The sequence below is a fragment of the Anomaloglossus baeobatrachus genome, chromosome 12, assembly GCF_048569485.1.
Source record: "Anomaloglossus baeobatrachus isolate aAnoBae1 chromosome 12, aAnoBae1.hap1, whole genome shotgun sequence".
Taxonomy (NCBI): Eukaryota; Metazoa; Chordata; class Amphibia; order Anura; family Aromobatidae; genus Anomaloglossus; species Anomaloglossus baeobatrachus.
The window spans coordinates 8,342,168-8,363,591 of record NC_134364.1 but is presented as its reverse complement, the minus strand read 5'-3'; the positions used below and the strand labels follow the sequence as shown (position 1 = coordinate 8,363,591).

At 46.5% G+C, this 21,424-nt stretch overlaps 2 protein-coding genes across 5 annotated transcripts in view; one reads left to right on the top strand and one right to left on the bottom strand.

The window, feature by feature from the left end:
* Nucleotides 1–11,788, top strand: part of GALC (galactosylceramidase) — a 47,712-nt gene extending 35,924 nt beyond the window's left edge. For 3 of the 4 annotated variants that reach the window (XM_075330740.1, XM_075330741.1, XM_075330744.1), the window contains exons 11-17: nt 267–356; nt 424–507; nt 597–741; nt 950–1,130; nt 1,380–1,543; nt 1,624–1,700; nt 10,454–11,788. In XM_075330740.1, coding sequence (XP_075186855.1) covers nt 267–356; nt 424–507; nt 597–741; nt 950–1,130; nt 1,380–1,543; nt 1,624–1,700; nt 10,454–10,609 — 897 coding nt within the window. In that variant the 3' untranslated portion in view covers nt 10,610–11,788. The remainder of the gene's footprint in view (nt 1–266; nt 357–423; nt 508–596; nt 742–949; nt 1,131–1,379; nt 1,544–1,623; nt 1,701–10,453) is intronic. The other variant, XM_075330742.1, reaches the window with a different exon arrangement.
* The window catches only part of GPR65 (G protein-coupled receptor 65), a 257,710-nt gene that overhangs the window by 106,696 nt on the left and 129,590 nt on the right, over nt 1–21,424 (bottom strand). The gene's annotated exons all lie outside the window — the stretch shown is intronic.

Here is a 21,424-nt window from a genome sequence, read left to right as displayed (position 1 = left end):
GAGCTGCCGGCAAAGCGCAGGAAAGAAGTGACATGTCACTTCTTTTTGCGCAGCGCTTCGGCAGTAGCCGAAGCGCTGCGCTCTGAGACGCCACGTGCGCACGGCCCCTGCACAATCTCCATAGACTGTGCAGGGGACGCAGGACGCATGCAGTTACGCTGCGCTGCAAAGCGCAGCGTAACTGCATGAATTTACGCAACGTGCGCACATAGCCTAAGTCTGAGTTACCAGAATGAGTGTAATCCTCTCCTCTGTTATGCCCGCAGACTCATGACCACTCCGTCTGTATCCGGCCTTTTCTGCCCAAATTCAACGTCTCTGCGCAGAACGCCACCTTCCAGCTGGACGGCTCCTTTGTGAGTATCAGAGCATTGATGTAGTGTATAATGGTGGACCCTGATGACGTCATTATTGGTTCTGTAGAACGGTCTGACGTCGCTGCAGGTCTGGTATTCGAAGCTGTGCTCCGGCAAACCCGCCCTGTTCACCAAGAAGTCCGCCATACCGGTAATACATGGAGCGGGGGAGGGGTGCTGTGCAGAAGAGTGGGCACTGGTCACATGGTTATCAGTAATGGCTGACTTCGTCTTCTTCAGGTTACAGGAGGGTCCTTTACTCTCGAGCTTGAGGTGGACGAGGTTTACACGTTGACGACGCTGACCACGGGGCAGAAGGGGTCTTATCCCGGCCCCCCGGAGTCTCAGCCTTTCCCTAGGAAATACAAGGACGACTTCAATGTCCGTGAGTCTTTCCAATCCTGGCGGTTCTGGAGGAGTTGGTGTCCTCGTGGAGCAGCTGTAAAACGTGGCATCTCGCGGTCACGTATCGCCTGTTATATACATTACGCGGGAGGGCATTTATTATCAGCGCTCTCCTTAGATCACTGTGGATTCTACGATCCGGAGGGGATATCTAACGTCTCTTTCCCGTTGTGTACCCCCACGTCCAGGTAATCCTCCGTTCAGTGAAGCTCCATACTTCGCCGATCAGTCCGGTGTATTTGAGTATTTCACAAACACTTCGGACCCCGGAGATCACGTCTTCACTTTCCGCCAGGTCCTGACTCAGCGGCCGATCACTTGGTCATCTGACCCCTATCAGGCCATCAGCGTAATCGGAGACTACTCCTGGTGAGGTCACTACGTCTGCTTTCCTTGCACCGATACACTGTAGCGAAGTCTCCAGCGGGGGCAGCGTGCTGCTGATGTGATTGGCTCAGAGGCTCGTCCAGACCAGATACAATTGTGACAGCTCCGCCCCTGTACGAGCTGCACTGAGCTCGGGGTGGATCTGTAGGGTCTATTCACTGAAAGCAAGCAGCCATGTAAACATTGTAACCTGCATGAGATTGATGGTGCTGAACTCCATTCTCTGCACAGGTCTAATCTTACCATAACCTGTGACGTCTACATCGAGACCCCGGGCACAGGCAGCGTCTTCATTGCCGCCAGGGTGGACCAGGGGGGCTCGCCCGCATACCTGGCCAAAGGGATCTATTTCTGGGTGTCTGCGGACGGCACTTACAAAGTCACAGGAGATCTGCGTAAGTCCTCACCCCCCAGAGACTGCAAGACTTATTACATAATGAACAACTCTTCTAATACTTGTGATTTCCTTTATCAGAAGGGAAGATTGTGCTGCATAAGGGGCTGTCAGGAGTGCGGGCGAGAGCCTGGCACACGCTGACCCTGCATGTAAAGGTAAGAGCTGAGCGCCCATACAGGAAGTGACATCACCGCTACCCAGATATCAGTCATATTGTACAGGAAGTGACATCATCGCTCTGCAGATATCAGTTATATTATACAGGAAGTGACATCACCGCTCTCCAGACATTAGTTATTATACAGGAAGTGACATCACTGCTACCCAGATATCAGTCATTATACAGGAAGTGACATCACCACTCTGCAGATATCAGTCATATTATACAGGAAGTGACATCACCGCTCTGCAGATATCAGTCATATTATACAGGAAGTGACATCACCGCTCTGCAGATATCAGGTATATTATACAGGAAGTGACATCACCGCTCTGCAGATATCAGTCATATTATAGAGGAAGTGACATCACCACTCTGCAGATATCAGTCATATTATAGAGGAAGTGACATCACCGCTCTCCCGATATCCATTATATTATACAGGAAGTGACATCATCACTCTCCTGATCAGTTCTATTATACAGGAAGTGACATCACCGCTCTCCAGATATCAGCTATATAATACAGGAAGTGACATCACCGCTCTCCCGATATCAATTATATTATACAGGAAGTGACATCATCACTCTCCTGATCAGTTCTATTATACAGGAAGTGACATCACCGCTCTGCAGATATCAATCATATTATAGAGGAAGTGACATCACCACTCTGCAGATATCAGTTATATTATACAGGAAGTGACATCACCGCTCTCCTGATCAGTTATACTATACAGGAAGTGATATCACCGCTCTCCAGATATTAGTCATATTATACAGGAAGTGACATCACCGCTCTACAGATATCAGTTAGTATCTTCCAAAAGTATTCGCCCCCCCTAGAATTATTCAACCTTTTCCCACATTTCAGGCTTCAAACATAAAGATAAAATGTTAATGTTCTGGTGAAGAATCTACAACAAGTGACACAATTGTGAAGTTGAACGAAATTTTTCTTTATCGTTCCTATGGGAGACCCAGACCATGGGTGTATAGCTACTGCCCCCGGAGGACACACAAAGTTACTACACTCAAAACGTGTAGCTCCTCCCTCCTAGCATATACACCCCCTGCTAGCCAGTCCTAGCCAGTTTCATGCTTTGTGTCAGGAGGATCACACACACACATGCATCCTTTTTTGATTTTCATTTTTTCTAAAGATTTGGAAGAAAAGCGGGTCCACTGGACCCCCGGCATGTCCCTTCTCACCCCCCTGGCGGCGGTGCTGTTAAGGTTGACTTCAGGGCAGGAGCCCTTCATGCCGCGCTCCTTCACCATCCCTTAGGGGCTCTGGCTTGAAGTTAGAGCCAACACGGTTCTCACTGCCTTGCAGGAGACCGGTCTCCATCCGCAGCCCTTTGGCAGGACCCTGCTGGACGGAGCACTGAACCCCCACCCCACCCAGGGACTGGGCCCTGCGTCTCAAAGCTAAGTATAGAGACGTTATTCAGAGGGTCCTTCTGCAATGTGGGGCACTTTTATTGGGGGGACAGTGATATACTTTGATAATGCTGCTTTTTACTGTGTTTCCGGCCAGTTCCACGGTTTTTACTGAGTACCGCGCCGATGATGCCTGATTGTCGGCCGCATGCATAACTCTAGGCCCCGGCTTCAGCCGCGGCCTAGTTTCGTTTCGTTCCCCTGCATGTCAGTCATGCAGGGGGACACTGCAGCGCCGCCCGCCGGCCGCTCTGCACAGGGGAGGACACTCCTTTTTGAGGAGATGATTCCCTCCCCTGTACATCTCCTTAGCCCTCCGATTCCCGCTCCTGGGTTAACCCCCGCCCCCCCCTCACTCTGGCGCCATTTTCTCAGCGTTCTTAGTACACTGGTCGGCGCTGGCTGCTCTGCAGTGCAGAGGGAGTGAATATCTGGCTGGGGGTCCAGGCTTGGAACCCGGGGGGCACTCATAATAGCGGCCTGATAAGTCACAACCTCTGGTTGTGCACTTTTATACACTATCAGGGCATTCTGAAGGAGTTAATTCTTTATTATAGAACCTCCTCCTCAGCAGCATGTCTCACACTAGGAGCAAAGCTCCAGGGCTGTACACTACATGTTCTGCATGTAAGCTCATATTGCCTGAACCGGCACAGACCCACACTGTAATAGTTCTTATGTGGTGGTGCCTCAGCCTGGAGTCTCCCCAGGCTGAACCCCTGTCTTGGGTATTCTAGACATTCTAGACAGAGCCCCCCACCTCTGCAGCATGTCTCACAGAGCGAGGCTGCAGGCTGTTTTTATTATCCACTGCTGGTAGTCTCGTACGGCTGTACCCAGCTCATAACCACTGTGGCCCCTCAGCTTGGAGGCTCATTAAGGGTCCCTCCAGCTGCTCCGGTTTCGGTGGCTGACCCCTGGGGGAATCCTTTTTCCAGGGGTCGGCTGTCCCGGCATCTGCTGAGCATGCAGCCCCCTTCTCAGGGCGTTTTCTGCTCGCTCAGCAAAGCTCACAGACCCCGTCCTCCTGACAGGGAGACGCAGGGTCCCCTGTCCTCCCCGTCCCGCAGCTCCGATTACGAGCTGACTCACTGGACGAGGAGGATGTCTCTACCAGGGGCTCAGACGCTACTTTATGTACTTTGATCCGTCCGTAGGTGACGCAGATGCGAATGATTGGATTGCGTCCATTATACTTGTACTGGACCTCCATCCGCCTGTATCAGGGGAGTATTCCCCGCTGGCAGAAAGGCATCAGTATACCTTTAACAGGACGAGGAGTGTGTTCCTTAACCACTCCAGTTTTCAGCCCGCTGCGTCCAAGCCCACAGCCTGTCCTGCAGACCCCACAGCGGGGTTCTGCTGCCTGTCTCCCCCTCCCATCAGAGGTGGTCAAGGAGTGTACTCATTCGCCAAGGGTGGCCACTCCGGTGTCTAGACTTTCAGCCCGGATAGTTGTATCAGTGGCTGACGGCACCTCTATAAGGATCCCACGGTACATTAATTTTGTACTGGACCTCAATCCGCCGGAGTTACCTTATCTAGGTGAACACAACGTGTGTTCCTTAACCACTCCAGTTTTCAGGCCCCTGTGACCAGTCCAGGGTCCGCTCTGACAGTCGCTTCCCATGAAGCGTGATTCTGAGGACTGTTTCCCCTGTCCACCAATGGTGGTCAAGAAGTGGGCTCATTCACCTCAGGTGGCTCAGCCCGGACCGTTATGTCAGTGGCTGATGGCTCCTCAGAGGAGATGCATTCCCTCACAGGGACTCTATGCCCAAAACGGTTGCCTGAACTTCCAGACTTCAGTCTTTTCATCCTCTGCCAGGTCTGCCATGCTGGACACCGCACGGCGGTGGTCTTGGCTACTTTCCTCGCTATCCGTAGGCTCCTGTGGCTTCGGAAATGGAAGGCAGATGCCTCTATAGAGGTTCCTTGCTGGGCTCCCCTTTGGTGGGACCAGTCTCTTCGGAACCAACTGGATGAAATTTAGGAAGCTCTTGGCGGGGAGAGTTCTTCCTTGCCACAAACCTAAACCAGGGAACCTGTCCAGGGCAGGAATCAGTTGAGGTTTCGGTGGTTTCCGTTCCTCCATCTGATCGTCCTCTAGCTCGGCCTAGGTTCATAGAACCAAATGGCTTGAAGCTGCGTCTTCAGAAGACCGCAGGAGATGCTGCCACTGAGTCAGCTTCCTCCGAGCTATCTAGCCACGCCAACCTCCTCCTTGGTCGGTGGCAGGCTCTCTCCACTTGGCGACGTATGGTTCTAACACGTCTCCGTTCAGTGGGGGCGGGATTATATCTCCCATGGCTACAGGATGGAATTCTGTCCACCCGCCAAACAGATTTTTTCTGTCAACTCCTCCCGGCTCCAAGGCCGCCATCTTCTCACAGGCCGTGGCATTTCTTGCAGGCCAATGGAGTAATTGTACCGGTTCCCGACTGGGAACGGTTCTGAGATTTTTGCTCCGACCTGGATCTTTAGCTTTTCAAGCATGGTCAGGTGTGGCGTTTTCACATGGAGTCTCGGTCTTGTTCCGTGTGTTTTTTCACCGGATCAATCAAGAACCCAAGGAGATTCCCTAGCAGCCATCGGCATCAGAGATGCCTTTCTGCAGGGGTCAATCGCAGTTTCACACCAGCGTTGACTACGTTTTGCCATCGGAGTGGTCCAATTCGTGGCTCTTCCCTTGGAGTTAGCCACGGCCCCTCGAGTATTCTCATTGGGGCTGCTGTGATTAGGGTCCTCTACCCCTAGGGATTGGCAGTGATCGTTTGCCCTGGACGGCCTTCTTCTCGGGGCTTCATCCAGTGCAGACTCTTAGCAGAGTACTTCGCTTACTCTCGCCACTCTAACCTATTCGGGTGGCTTGTCATTCTGTCCAAGTCCACTCTGACTTCGAACCAGAGGTTCTCAGGGACGCAATTCGAGACTCTGTCGGCACTTGTGAAGCTGCTCTTAGTCGATCAGTAGTCCCTCCGCTGGCGGTCGACGTCGTTCTATCAGACACCAAATACAGGTGCTGGTCAGACGGTGGCGTCAATGGAAGCGATTCCTTGCCCAGTTTCTCCTGCGTCCTCTGAGACTGGATGTTTTCCGCTGTACACGCGAACTCCCTCCTTCCACGGGGTGGTGGCTTTGCCACTGACCAGGGGCTCGTTTCAGTGGTGGTTTCGGCCACTCTGTCTCAGGGACGCTCCTTCCTGGCCCCGTCCCGGGTGATCCTCACCAGGATGCTGGTCTTTCCGCCTTGGGAGCAGTATATCTCCACCGTGGAGCGCAGGGCGCTTGGACTCTGTCCGAATCAGCCCTCTGGATCAATGTGCTGGAAATCAGAGCTGTATTTCTAGCTCTCTAAGCCTTCACCATCTGTTGGCGGCTAGGCACATTCGAGTCCAGTCGGACAACGTGACAGCGTTTTCCTACATCAACTTCCAGGGCGGGACACTCAGCCGCCTGGCAATCTTGGCGCCTCAACATTCTTCAGTGGACAAGGGACTCCTAGTCCACCGTATCCGCAGCCCACATCCTAGATGTGAAAACTGCGAGACAGACTATTTCAGCTGTCCAACCGTGGTCCACAATCCTCAGGTTTTGCGGTAGACACACTGGTTCATGTTTGATCCCAGCTTCGTCTCTACCTCTTGCCCAGAGTCCTGCGCAAGATCAGTAAAGGGGGCCGTCGGGTCATTCTCAAACTCCAGACTGACCCAGGCAGGCTTGGTACCCTGACCTGCTCCTTCTGTCCGTTGGGTTGCCATGGCATCTTCCGGACCGTCCAGACCTTTTCTCAAAAGGTCCGTTTTTTCCGTCAGAATTCTGGATTCTCAGATTGACGGCGTAGCTATTGAGTCCTGGATCTTGGCGACTTCTGGTATCCTTCCTGAAGTCATCTCCGCTATGAATCGAGCTCCAAAGTGTCCTTTGACCTTTTTAGCCTTGCTGACCCTCCTGTCCCTTCCACAGTCCGGTCTACAGCTAGGACTATCCCTCATTAAGGGACAGGTCTCGCCTCTGTCAGTATGTGCCAGCGGCGTATCGTCCGGCTGGCTCCGGTGCGCTCCTTTAAGGGCGCATCTCACATCATTCCGCCTTTCCGGCGGCCTATGGAGCCCTGGGACCTTAATCCGGTCCTCCCGGTTCCCGGAAACCCCCCTTTGCGCCTCTTAGGGAGGTTTCTTTGTTTCATCTTTCACAGAAAGTAGTCTTTCTAGTGGCTATAATTTCCCGCCAGAGAGTTCTGGCTGCACTCTCTCGGAGTCACCCCCTTTTTTGGTCTTTTGCATCAAGACAAGGTGGTCTCCGTCCGACTCCGGACTTTTTTCCCTAAGGTGGTTACTGCTTCCACCTTATCCGGGGCAATTTTCCTGCCTTCCTTTTGTCCGGCTCCTGTTCATCGCTTTGAGGAAGCGTTGCATATCCTGGATCTGGTGCGGGCGCTCCGGATCTATGTGTCTCGCACCGCCGTTATTAGGCGGTGCACCTCTCTCTGGTACTGACTGCTAGTCAGTGTAGCGGTCTCTCGGCATCTAAGCCGACCCTGGTTCGTTGGCTTAGGTCGGCCATTTCCGAGGCCTACAAGTGTACTCAAGTGCCTTCCCCGCCGGGGATCAGAGCACATTTGATCAGACCTGTCGGTGCCTTTTGGGCTTTCAGGCACCAGGCTACGGCTCAGTAGGTCTGTCAGACTGCAGCTCGAATTAGTCTGCATACTTTTTCGAAGCTCTATCCAAGGCATGCTCATGCTTTGGCAGACGCGGGCTTGGGCAGACGCATCTTTCAGGCGTCTGTCGCCCATTTGTGAAGTTAGGTTTGCCTGCTTCTCAGTTGTCTGTTTATTCCCACCCATGGACTGCTTTTGAACGTCCCATGGTCTGGGTCTCCCATAGGAACGATAAAGAAAAAGAGAATTTTGTTACTTACCGTAAATTCTTTTTCTTATAGTTCCGTCATGGGAGACCCAGCACCCTCCCTATTGCCTGTTGGCAGGTTTCTTGTTCCGTGTGTCTTCACCGGCTGTTATTGTTGTAGACAGAGGTTCCGGTTCTTCCGGATTTTACTCTGTCTCTTCTTGTGGGTGGATGTCCTCCTTCAGCTTTTGCACTAAACTGGCTAGGACTGGCTAGCAGGGGGTGTATATGCTAGGAGGGAGGAGCTACACGTTTTGAGTGTAGTAACTTTGTGTGTCCTCCGGGGGCAGTAGCTATACACCCATGGTCTGGGTCTCCCATGACGGAACTATAAGAAAAAGAATTTACGGTAAGTAACAAAATTCTCTTTATTGCTTATTTTAAACTTTTGTAAAAAATAAATAACTGAAAATTGTGGCGTGCAATATTATTCATCCCCTGTAAGTGAATACTTTGTAGCGCCCCCTTTTGCTGTGATTACAGCTGCAGTCTCTTGGGGTATGTGTATCAGTTTTGCACATGGAGAGGTGAAATTCTCGCCCATTCTTTGTAAACAGCTGGAGCTGAGTGAGGTTGGATGGAGGCGTTTGTGAACAGCAGTTTTCTGCTCTTTCCACAGATTTTCAATTGGGTTCAGGTCTGGACTGTGACTTGGCCATTCTAACACCTGGATACGGTTATTTGTGATCCATTCCATTGTAGATTTTGCTTTATGTTTGGGATCATTGTCTTGTTGGAAGACAAATCTCCGTCCCAGTCTCAGGTCTTTTGCAGACTACAACAGTTTTACTTCTAGAATGGTCCTGTATTTGGCTCCATCCATCTTCCCATCAATTTTAACCATCTTCCCTGTCCCTGCTGAAGAAAAGCAGGCCCAAACCATGATGCTGCCTCCACCATGTTTGACAGTGGGGATGGTGTGTTCAGGGTGATGAGCTGTGTTACTTTTATCGTTTGGCATTGTGCCCCAATAGTGTGATTTTGGTGTCATCTGAGCAGAGCACCTTCTTCCACATGTTTGGTGTCTCCGGTGGCTTGTGGCAAACTTTAAACTACACTTTTTATGGATATCTTTGAGAAATGGCTTTCTTCTTGCCACTCTTCCATAAAGGCCAGATTTGTGCAGTGTAGACTGATTGTTGTCCTATGGACAGACTCTCCCACCTCAGCTGTAGATCTCTGCAGATCATCCAGAGGGATCATGGGCCTCTTGGCTGCATCTCTGATCAGTCTTCTCCTTGTGTGAGATGACCGTTTGGATGGACGGCCGGGTCTTGGTAGATTTGCAGTGGTATGATCCTTCCATTTCAATATGATCGCTTGCACAGGGCTTCTTGGGATATTAAAGTTGTGGAAATCTTTTTATAACCAAATCCGGCTTTAAACGTCTCCACAACAGTATCACGGACCTGCCTGTTGTGTTCCTTGGTCTTCATGATGCTCTCTGCGCTTTATACAGAACATGAGACTATCACAGAGCAGGGGCATTATACGGAGACTTGATTACACACAGGGGCTTATATTTATCATCATCAGTCATTTAGGACAACATTGCATCATTCACAGATCCTCAATCAACTTCTGCACTGAAAGTAAAGGGGATGAATAATATTGCATGCCCCAATTTTCAATTTATTATTTTTTTTAAAAATTTAAAATAAGCAATAAATATTGTTCAACTTCACAATTGTGTCACTTGTTGATTCTTCATCATAAAATTTAAAAAAAATTTTATGTTTGAAGCCTGAAATGTGGGAGATGGTTGAAAAAAAATCAAGGGGGCTAAATACTTTCGCAAGGCACTGTACATTATACAACAGTGACGTCACCGCTCTCCCGATATCAGTTATATTCTACAGGAAGTGACGTCACCGCTCTGCAGATATTAGTTATATTATACAGAAAGTGACATCACCGCTCTCCAGATATCAGTTCTATTATACAGAAAGTGACATCCCCGCTCTCCAGATATCAGCTATATAATACAGGAAGTGACATCACCACTCTCCAAATATCAGTTCTATTATACAGGAAGTGACATCCCCGCTCTCCAGATATCAGCTATATAATACAGGAAGTGACATCACCGCTCTCCAGATATCAGCTATATAATACAGGAAGTGACATCCCCGCTCTCCAGATATCAGCTATATAATACAGGAAGTGACATCACCACTCTCCAAATATCAGTTCTATTATACAGGAAGTGACATCCCCGCTCTCCAGATATCAGCTATATAATACAGGAAGTGACATCACCGCTCTCCAAATATCAGTTCTATTATACAGGAAGTGACATCACCGCTCTCCTGATGATTTTACAGCTTGTATGTTACTTTATTGCTGTACTGTCTAATAATAACAACTCTACTTTTTTTTTTCTCTCTGATTTTCAGGGATTTTCTGCATCTGGTCTGTTGAACGGTAACCCCCTGTGGGCAGATGTCCTCACGCTGGGACCGGTGCACGGCTGGGCCGCCATAGGGACGGGTGCCTTTGAGTTTGCTCAGTTTGACAACTTTATGGTTGAAGCTGAATTGGCGGATACATAGGGAAGACCTTATTACAGGATCTGTATATTATAATGATGTGAACAAGTCAGTCTTTCCTGATTGACAAGGGAACGTTATAATATCCAGCTTTCTACAAGCACTGATAACTGCACTACTAAGGATGGGGGGGTCGGAGGGTGGCGGGCACGGTACGTAATGCACAAAACTGCTGATAGTTACTTACAAGACCCCCCTATATTTGCCATCTGCCTATCACTTACTGCAGGGAGGATATGTCCCCCATAACCTCCTCTAATGTTAAATACTACTGTAGTTGTGGGTTTGTTCTTCAGACGACCTGATGGGGGCGCAACTAACTGTTCACATGAATTTATGCAAAGAAAATTGTAATTAACTTTTCTACTTCTGTATAAATGAAGCACAATTGTTATTTGCCAAACGCCTGATAACATTTTGCAGCCCTGTAAAGTCGGGGAATGGCCGGATTGTTTCCATACAGAATGAATCCTGCTCACAGCTGAGGGTTTGTCACAGCGTATCCAGCCCAAACACTGAACTGCAGAAACCTCCCTAATATTCCATTTGCACGGACAGCTTATTAGTCTGGAGTCAAAGCCGTTTAGTTTTTACACTGTAACAGAACCTCAGCTTTTGTGTGTATGATGCGCTCCTCCTGAATGTATAACAAGACGGCCGTATTCTGTCAGGATGGAAGTGAAACAGGATTTTACAAATTGGGAATGTATTGTTTATAGCGCGATTACACGGCACTGCCATCAGATGGGAGGAATCGTGTGTATAAAATACCAAAGATGGCCTGTAAGGGTGCACTTATTTTTTTTATCCTACTTATAATTCACTTATGAAGATTTTATATGACTATGGGTTTAATAAAATGGGGAAGGAGCGAAGCGTCAGAAGATTTCTCCACAATATCCCCATATACGCTGCTGACGCGGGAGCGGAGCAATGAAGCACCGGGGTCCGATTGGCGGGGTCTTCCTCACAGAGGAGCAAATAACTTATCACAGGGCTAAGTGATCCATTTAGTCACAATGGCAGATCAGAATCCTAGCGAGGAAAATGTCGCTGCTGCGCAGTTCTGACGTGACCGCTTTATCCCCCGCAGATAAACAAGCGACAGATCACAATATTCACTCCTAGAATCAAAACTTCAAGAATTCTGCATAACTGTCCATTAAAAATAAGAATTCTGAACTTCTGAGGGTGTGTATACTTATTTCCTTTATGCGCCAGGTACAATTTTTTATATAAAATACCATCATGTATCTTCAAATATAAAAATATATATATATACATACAAGAATATAACTACTATACTACTGCCACCTATATACAAGAATATATCTACTATAATACTGCCCCTATGTACAAGAATATAACTACTATAATACTGCCTCCTATGTACAAGAATATATCTACTATAATACTGCCCCTATGTACAAGAATATAACTACTATAATACTGCCTCTATGTACAAGGATATAACTACTATAATACAGCCCCTATATACAAGAATATAACTACTATAATACAGCCCCTATATACAAGAATATAACTACTATACTACTGCCACCTATATACAAGAATATAACTACTATACTACTGCCACCTATATACAAGAATATATCTACTATAATACTGCCCCCTATATACAGGAATATAACTACTATAATACTGCCCCTATGTACAAGAATATAACTACTATAATACTGCCTCCTATGTACAAGAATATATCTACTATAATATTGCCCCCTATGTACAGGAATATAACTACTATAATACAGCCCCTATATACAAGGATATAACTACTATAATACTGCCCCTATGTACAAGAATATAACTACTATAATACTGCCCCCTATGTACAAGAATATACAGTTAGGTCCAGAAATATTTGGACAGTGACACAAGTTTTGTTATTTTAGCTGTTTACAAAAACATGTTCAGAAATACAATTCTCTATATAATATGGGCTGAAAGTGCACACTCCCAGCTGCAATATGAGAGTTTTCACATCCAAATCGGAGAAAGGGTTTAGGAATCATAGCTCTGTAATGCATAGCCTCCTCTTTTTCAAGGGACCAAAAGTAATTGGACAAGGGACTCTAAGGGCTGCAATTAACTCTGAAGGCGTCTCCCTCGTTAACCTGTAATCAATGAAGTAGTTAAAAGGTCTGGGGTTGATTACAGGTGTGTGGTTTTGCATTTGGAAGCTGTTGCTGTGACCAGACAACATGCGGTCTAAGGAACTCTCAATTGAGGTGAAGCAGAACATCCTGAGGCTGAAAAAAAAGAAAAAATCCATCAGAGAGATAGCAGACATGCTTGGAGTAGCAAAATCAACAGTCGGGTACATTCTGAGAAAAAAGGAATTGACTGGTGAGCTTGGGAACTCAAAAAGGCCTGGGCGTCCACGGATGACAACAGTGGTGGATGATCGCCGCATACTTTCTTTGGTGAAGAAGAACCCATTCACAACATCAACTGAAGTCCAGAACACTCTCAGTGAAGTAGGTGTATCTGTCTCTAAGTCACCAGTAAAGAGAAGACTCCATGAAAGTAAATACAAAGGGTTCACATCTAGATGCAAACCATTCATCAATTCCAAAAATAGACAGGCCAGAGTTACATTTGCTGAAAAACACCTCATGAAACCAGCTCAGTTCTGGAAAAGTATTCTATGGACAGATGAGACCAAGATCAACCTGTACCAGAATGATGGGAAGAAAAAAGTGTGGAGAAGAAAGGGAACGGCACATGATCCAAGGCACACCACATCCTCTGTAAAACATGGTGGAGGCAACGTGATGGCATGGGCATGCATGGCTTTCAATGGCACTGGGTCACTTGTGTTTATTGATGACATAATAGCAGACAAGAGTAGCCGGATGAATTCTGAAGTGTACCGGGATATACTTTCAGCCCAGATTCAGCCAAATGCCGCAAAGTTGATCGGACGGCGCTTCATAGTACAGATGGACAATGACCCCAAGCATACAGCCAAAGCTACCCAGGAGTTCATGAGTGCAAAAAAGTGGAACATTCTGCAATGGCCAAGTCAATCACCAGATCTTAACCCAATTGAGCATGCATTTCACTTGCTCAAATCCAGACTTAAGACGGAAAGACCCACAAACAAGCAAGACCTGAAGGCTGCGGCTGTAAAGGCCTGGCAAAGCATTAAGAAGGAGGAAACCCAGCGTTTGGTGATGTCCATGGGTTCCAGACTTAAGGCAGTGATTGCCTCCAAAGGATTCGCAACAAAATATTGAAAATAAAAATATTTTGTTTGGGTTTGGTTTATTTGTCCAATTACTTTTGACCTCCTAAAATGTGGAGTGTTTGTAAAGAAATGTGACAATTCCTACAATTTCTATCAGATATTTTTGTTCAAACCTTCAAATTAAACGTTACAATCTGCACTTGAATTCTGTTGTAGAAGTTTCATTTCAAATCCAATGTGGTGGCATGCAGAGCCCAACTCGCCAAAATTGTGTCACTGGCCAAAGATTTCTGGACCTAACTGTAACTACTATAATACTGCCCCCTATATACAGGAATATAACGACTATAATACTGCCCCCTATGTACAAGAATATAACTACTATACTACTGCCCCCTATGTACAAGAATATAACTACTATACTACTGCCCCCTATATACAAGAATATAACTACTATACTACTGCCCCCTATATACAAGAATATAACTACTATAATACTGCCCCCTATATACAGGAATATAACTACTATACTACTGCCCCCTATATACAGGAATATAACTACTATACTACTGCCCCCTATGTACAAGAATATAACTACTATAATACTGCCCCCTATGTACAAGAACATAACTACTATAATACTGCCCCCTATGTACAAGAACATAACTACTATAATACTGCCCCCTATGTACAAGAATATAACTACTATAATACTGCCCCTATGTACAAGAATAGAACTCCAATAATACTGCCACCTATGTAAAAGAATATAACTACTATAATACTGCCCCTATGTACAAGAATATAACTACTATAATACTGCCCCTATGTACAAGAATATTACTACTATAATACTGCCCTCCTATGTACAAGAATAGAACTCCAATAATACTGCCCCTATGTACAAGAATATTACTACTATAATACTGCCCTCTATGTATAAGAATATAACTCCTATAATACTGCCCTCTATGTACAAGAATATAACTCCAATAATACTGCCACCTATGTACAGGAATATAACTACTATAATACTGCCCCTATGTACAGGAATATAACTACTATAATACTGCCCCTATGTACAGGAATATAACTACTATAATACTGCTCCTATGTACAGGAATATAACTACTATAATACTGCCCCCTATGTACAAGAATATAACTACTATAATACTGCCCCCTATGTACAAGAATATAACTACTATAATACTGCCCCCTATGTACAAGAATATATCTACTATAATACTGCTCCTATGTACAAGAATATAACTACTATAATACTGCCCCCTATGTACAAGAATATAACTACTATAATACTGCTTTTTATGTACAGGAATATAACTCTGATATTAGGACTTACTACAGAGGATAAAAAGTTTACATGGTATCCTACCAAGAAGAATCGTTTCAGAACTGTTTCCGCCTTTAATGTTGCCCATAATCTGTACAAATCCATTGAGAAACAAACTGTTTTGAGGGGACTAAATAAAAGTGACAATATTGTTGCATAAGTGTTAACACCCTTTTATAATGAAGGATGTGGTTGTGTTCAGAATCAGCCAATCACAGACGGTGCTCGGCATTTACAGGGATTTTATTTAACTCCATAGAAAGTTTCGCTGTTTTAGGACGATTTTCATGACATTTTTGGGACTGACAATATCTGACAATACAGCAAAGGATCTCATTGTGGAAAGTTATTTACCTTTCCAAAGAGTTCGCTCTACCATGGAACACTGCAGACGTCCTCAAGAAGTGGCTTAAATTAGGTACAACAGTGACATTATCTATAGCCCTCAAAAAATTGATTAAAGGATAAGAAGAAAACTGGTCTGGGAGGCGGCCAAGAGCAACATTAAAGGAGCTGTAGAAATTTCTCCCGAACACTGGCCAAGTACTGCACCTGACAATCTCTTGTATTTTAGATGTCCAGCCGATGGGATAGGGAGGCAAGACGGAAGCCTTTTCTTACAAAGAATAACATCCAAGCCTTGCTAGATTTTGCCCAAACCTACATCAAGTCTACCAAAAGCACGCGGGAAAAAGTGTTATGGCCTGATGAGACCCAGGTATATTTTAAAATTAAGGCTAAAAAGTTCAGTTCGGTGCGAAGCCAATAGTGCTTATCACCATACCCATAGTGAAGCATGCTGGAGGCATTCTTGGGACTAATTTTCAACAAAACAGGTGCTTTCCTAAATGTGATGGGAATTATGAACATAATAAATATCAGTCAATTTCGCATCAAATCCTTCTGGGCTTTGCTAACCCCTCCCCCTCAAAGTAAAGAGAAATTGTACTTTTCAGCACAATGACCTTGAGTAACCTACCAATCAGCAAAAGAACGGCTTCACCAGATGCTGAAAGTTTGGAAATGGCTCAGACTTGAGTCCAAGAGAACCTGTGGTGACCTGAAGAGGGCGCAGTACACAGGAGACCCCCCCCCCCCGCCCCCTCAAATCTGAGGTGGGGAGGTTGCAAAGATCGGTGATTCTAGATGTAATAGAATGCATCAAGAAATTCACAGGCAAAAAGTATTAATTTGGGGTGTGCAAATTTATGCAACGACATTCTTTTATTTTGCTTCCACGCTAAAAAAGTTTAATTTATTTCTAAATTTAATTGTACAAACTATGGGTGTGAATAAGCGTAAAAATACTGAAATTCTTCTTGGTAGGATTGTTTTTCATGACAGACACTTGGCATTTTAACTGGGCCAGGGCCAGCGTCCGCACCCGGGAAAAGGCTGGGGCCCTGGACCACTGGGGGGCCCACTCGCTGTCGACAGGAGCGGTGATGTATCCTGCGGCATCCAGCAAACTTCCAGAGACCGCAGTGCTCGGGCCGGCAGCCACACGCTCCTGGCTGCTGGCCCTTTAAATATACACTTGCACGCAGTGGTCACTGCTGAACTCTGCGGGCAGGGGCATTACAGTTAATCTGTGGGCGGAGCTTGCACCCGGTGTGCTTCAGTCCTGTGTCCCACGGAGAGGAGCCACAGCACCAACATCCTGCCGAGCTGTACGTCTCCCACCCCAGAGCTGAATACCTGCCTTAGAGCTGTATGCTCCCCATTGCTGTCGTCCCCCCCCCCCCCCCGTATCGTGTATGTCTCCAGCCTCTCCTGTGCTGTATATATGGCAGTGTCAGTGTGCACGGCCATGTCTGCTAGTGACGACTACTAATCAGCGCAGCACAGCCACATGCCCAGGAGAAGCTGGAGACAAGCGGGGGAGGTGAGTGCAGCTGTGTCTGTATGTATGATGTGTATCTATGTATGTCAGTGTACATGACTATGTATATGTATGTATATTTAGATGTATTTTTGGGAATTTATCTTTAAATATGTACAGTCATGAAAAAGTTTGGGCACCCCTATTAATGTTAACCTTTTTTTCTTTATAACAATTTGGGTTTTTGCTATTTCAGTCTCATATATCTAATAACTGATGGACTGAGTAATATTTTTGGATTGAAATGAGGTTTATTGCACTAACAGAAAATGTGCAATCTGCATTTAAACAAAATTTGACCGGTGCAAAAGTATGGGCACCTCAACATAAAAGTGACATTAATATTTTGTAGATCCTCCTTTTGCAGAAATCACAGCCTCTAGTCGCTTCCTGTAGCTTTTAATGAGTTCCTGGATCCTGGATGAAGGTAGATTTGACCATTCCTGTTTACAAAACAATTCCAGTTCAGGTAAGTTTGATGGTCTCGAGCATGGACAGCCGCTTCACATCATCCCACAGATGCTCAATGATATTCAGGTCTGGGGACTGGGATGGCCATTCCAGAACATTGTAATTGTTCCTCTGCATGAATGCCTGAGTAGATTTGGAGCGGTGTTTTGGATCATTGTCTTGCTGAAATATCCATCCCCTGCGTAACTTCAACTTCGTCACTGATTCTTGCACATTATTGTCAAGAACCTGCTGATGCTGAGTTGAATCCATGCGACCCTGAACTTTAACAAGATTCCCGGTGCCGGCATTGGCCACACAGCCCCAAAGCATGATGGAACCTCCACCAAATGTTACTGTGGGTAGCAAGTGCTTTTCTTGGAATGCCGTATTTTTTGCCTCCATGCATAACGCCTTTTTGTATGACCAAACAACTCAATCTTTGTTTCATCAGTCCACAGGACCTTCTTCCAAAATGTTACTGGCTTGTCCAAATGTGCTTTTGCATACCTCAGGCGACTCTGTTTGTGGCGTGCTTGCAGAAACTGCTTCTTTCCATCACTCTCCCATACAGCTTCTCCTTGTGCAACGTGCACTGTATTGTTGACCGATGCACATTGACACCATCTGCAGCAAGATGATGCTGCAGGTCTTTGGAGGTGCATGATAGGAGGACAAAGGAGATCAGGCAACAATGTGCACGTAAAAAATTCAATTTTATTAGATAAAATCGTGTAATGACAACTGGTACAAAAAGACATATGATAAGACAAGTCAAACCTGAATGTGGAAATATAGAAAAAGTGGTAAAAAATGTGGGCAAACCAATGCCACACAACCTGCCCATATACCATACAGAGGTAAATGTGTGTAAGGGCGTCACATTCCACAGTTATGTGGCGTGGTGGTTCGGTGACAAGGTGATAGCCCCATGGAGAAAAAAAAAGCAGCAAACGTACAGCGGCGTGCTATATGTCAGAATCTTAAATATAAGAGACAAATATCAGGATATACTTTCTCCATACAGGCACACCATAACAGTGATGGCACCACGCCGCAGGGGCACCCAGGCTAGGACAAGGAAGGAAAATGCTATCCCAGCATAAATATGCACAGTGGGTTTATCCCGGCATGGGTGGCCCAGCATTCAGAAAAACAGGGGACGTGAACAATACCTGAGTAGTGTGGCAGGGCAGGCTGTAGGGGCAGGGAGTCCTAGCCTGGGTGCCCCTGTGGCGTGGTGCCATCACTGTTATGGTGTGCCTGTATGGAGAAAGTATATCCTGATATTTGTCTCTTATATTTAAGATTCTGACATATAGCACGCCGCTGTACGTTTGCTGCTTTTTTTTCTCCATGGGGCTATCACCTTGTCACCGAACCACCACGCCACATAACTGTGGAATGTGACGCCCTTACACACATTTACCTCTGTATGGTATATGGGCAGGTTGTGTGGCATTGGTTTGCCCACATTTTTTACCACTTTTTCTATATTTCCACATTCAGGTTTGACTTGTCTTATCATATGTCTTTTTGTACCAGTTGTCATTACACGATTTTATCTAATAAAATTGAATTTTTTACGTGCACATTGTTGCCTGATCTCCTTTGTCCTCCTATCATGCATGCTATCTGGAGTAGGCTTCTGCCCTAGGGGGTCCCCACCAGTGGCCTCCTTGGTGTTATAAGTATTATGGCGAAACTGTTATATCTAACAGGTCTTTGGAGGTGGTCTGTGGATTGTCCTTGACTGTTCTCACCATTCTTCTTCTCTGCCTTTCTGATATTTTTCTTGGCCTGCCACTCCTGGGCTTAACTGTACCCAGGGCCAGATTAAGGTTGGTGGGGGCCCCTGGGCAGAAAATCTGGTGGGGGCCCCATAACGTTAACATTTTTAGCCATAACAGTAGAGCACGAACCGTAGCATTTAGATATAAATCCAATGAACATTTATCTTGTCCTGTTCTGCCACATTCAGATTTACAGCACTACAATACAGACACAGTCCAGGATAACTCACAGCTGTCCACTTACACACAGAAAGTAGAGTTAAGGCTGCTTTACACATTTCGATCTCGTATGCGATCGCACACGCCCCCATCGTATGTGCGGAACAGGCAATTTGTTGCCCGTGTCGCACAAACGATTAACCCCCGTCACACGTACTTACCTTCCAAATGACCTCGCTGTGGGCGGCGAACATCCACTTCCTGAAGTGAAAGGGACGTCACACAGCGGCCGGCCAATAGAAGCGGAGGGGCGGAGATGAGCGGGACGTAAACATCCCGCCCACCTCCTTCCTTCCGCATTGCCGGCGGGACGCAGGTAAGCTGTGTTCATCATTCCCGGGGTGTCACATGGAGCGATGTGTGCTGCCTTAAGAACGATGAACAAAGACGTTCAATTTTTAGAAAATGAACGACGTGTATGCAATCAACGTTTTAACGCACAATCAGGGTCGCACGTAGCTGTCACACACTACAATATCACTAACGATGCCGGATGTGCGTCACTTACGACGTGACCCCGCCGACACATCGTTAGATATATTGTAGCGTGTAAAGCCCACTTTTGTCACATATTTTTTATTGATCCCAATGTTAAGGCAGCCAGGGCCAGCTCCAGGGTTTTGTGGCCTCTGGGTGAGTCTCAGTGGGCCCCATCCACACACAGACACGCACATACACATACAGGCATGCGTATATACATATTTGAAGACAAATTCAGAAAAATACATATAAACAGACAAATATATGGACAATCATATACACTGACATACATGCAGACACAGACGCATTAGGGCTCGTGCGCACGTTGCGTAATTACATGCATTTACGCTGCGTATAGCACTGCAGTGTAAATGCATGCGTCCTGTGTCCCCTATACAATCTATGTAGATTGTGCATGATACGTGCACCCATTGCTTTTATGAACGCAGTGATTTGGGTGCTAAAATGTTGACCCAAATCCGTGCGTTCATAAAATGAGCATGTCAATTATTCCGTGCGCTATGGATGCAGCTCCCGCTCTGTCTATGGTGGGGGCAGCAGCCAGAGCGCAGGAAATCGGCTTTTTTTGTACAGAAAAACTGAATCCATTATGCAGTGTTTCTGCAGCGATTTGACGCGCACATGTGCTGTCAAATCGCTGCAGAATATTCAGCAGTTACGTGCGCATGAGCCCTTACAGGTATTAATATGGGAAAGTCGCCAGCAGCCTCACTCACCTCTCCTGCTTGTTTCCGTCCAGCTCCTTCAGGACATGTGGCTGTTTCACGATGGCTGTCACTAACACACATGACTGCACACTGACAGCACTGCTGTATATACATCACAAGAGGGGCTGGGGGCTACAATATATACATTACAGGAGGGGCAGGGGGCATAGACGTTACTGGAGTGGCAAACAGCTCTGGTGGTGTACTCATCACTGCGATGGGTGACATAGCGCTCTGGGGAACCCATATAGTTCTGGGGGGGGCGCACAGACTGCTCTAATTCATATATACACACACAGTACTGCTTCTTACACACACATCTCTGACACACACACACACACTCCAATGCACCCCCCATCACCCCCTACACACACACACAATACAATGCACCCCCCATTACCCCTACACACACACACGCACACACACAATACAATGCACCCCCCATTACCCCTACACGCACACACAATACAATGCACCCCCCATTACCCCTACACACACACACACAATACAATGCACCCCCCATTACCCACACACACACACACACACACAATACAACCCCCATTACCCCTACACACACACACACACAATACACCCCCCATTACCCCTACACACACACACACACACACAATACAATGCACCCCCCATTACCTCTACACACACACACACACAATACAATGCACCCCCCATTACCCCCCCACACAC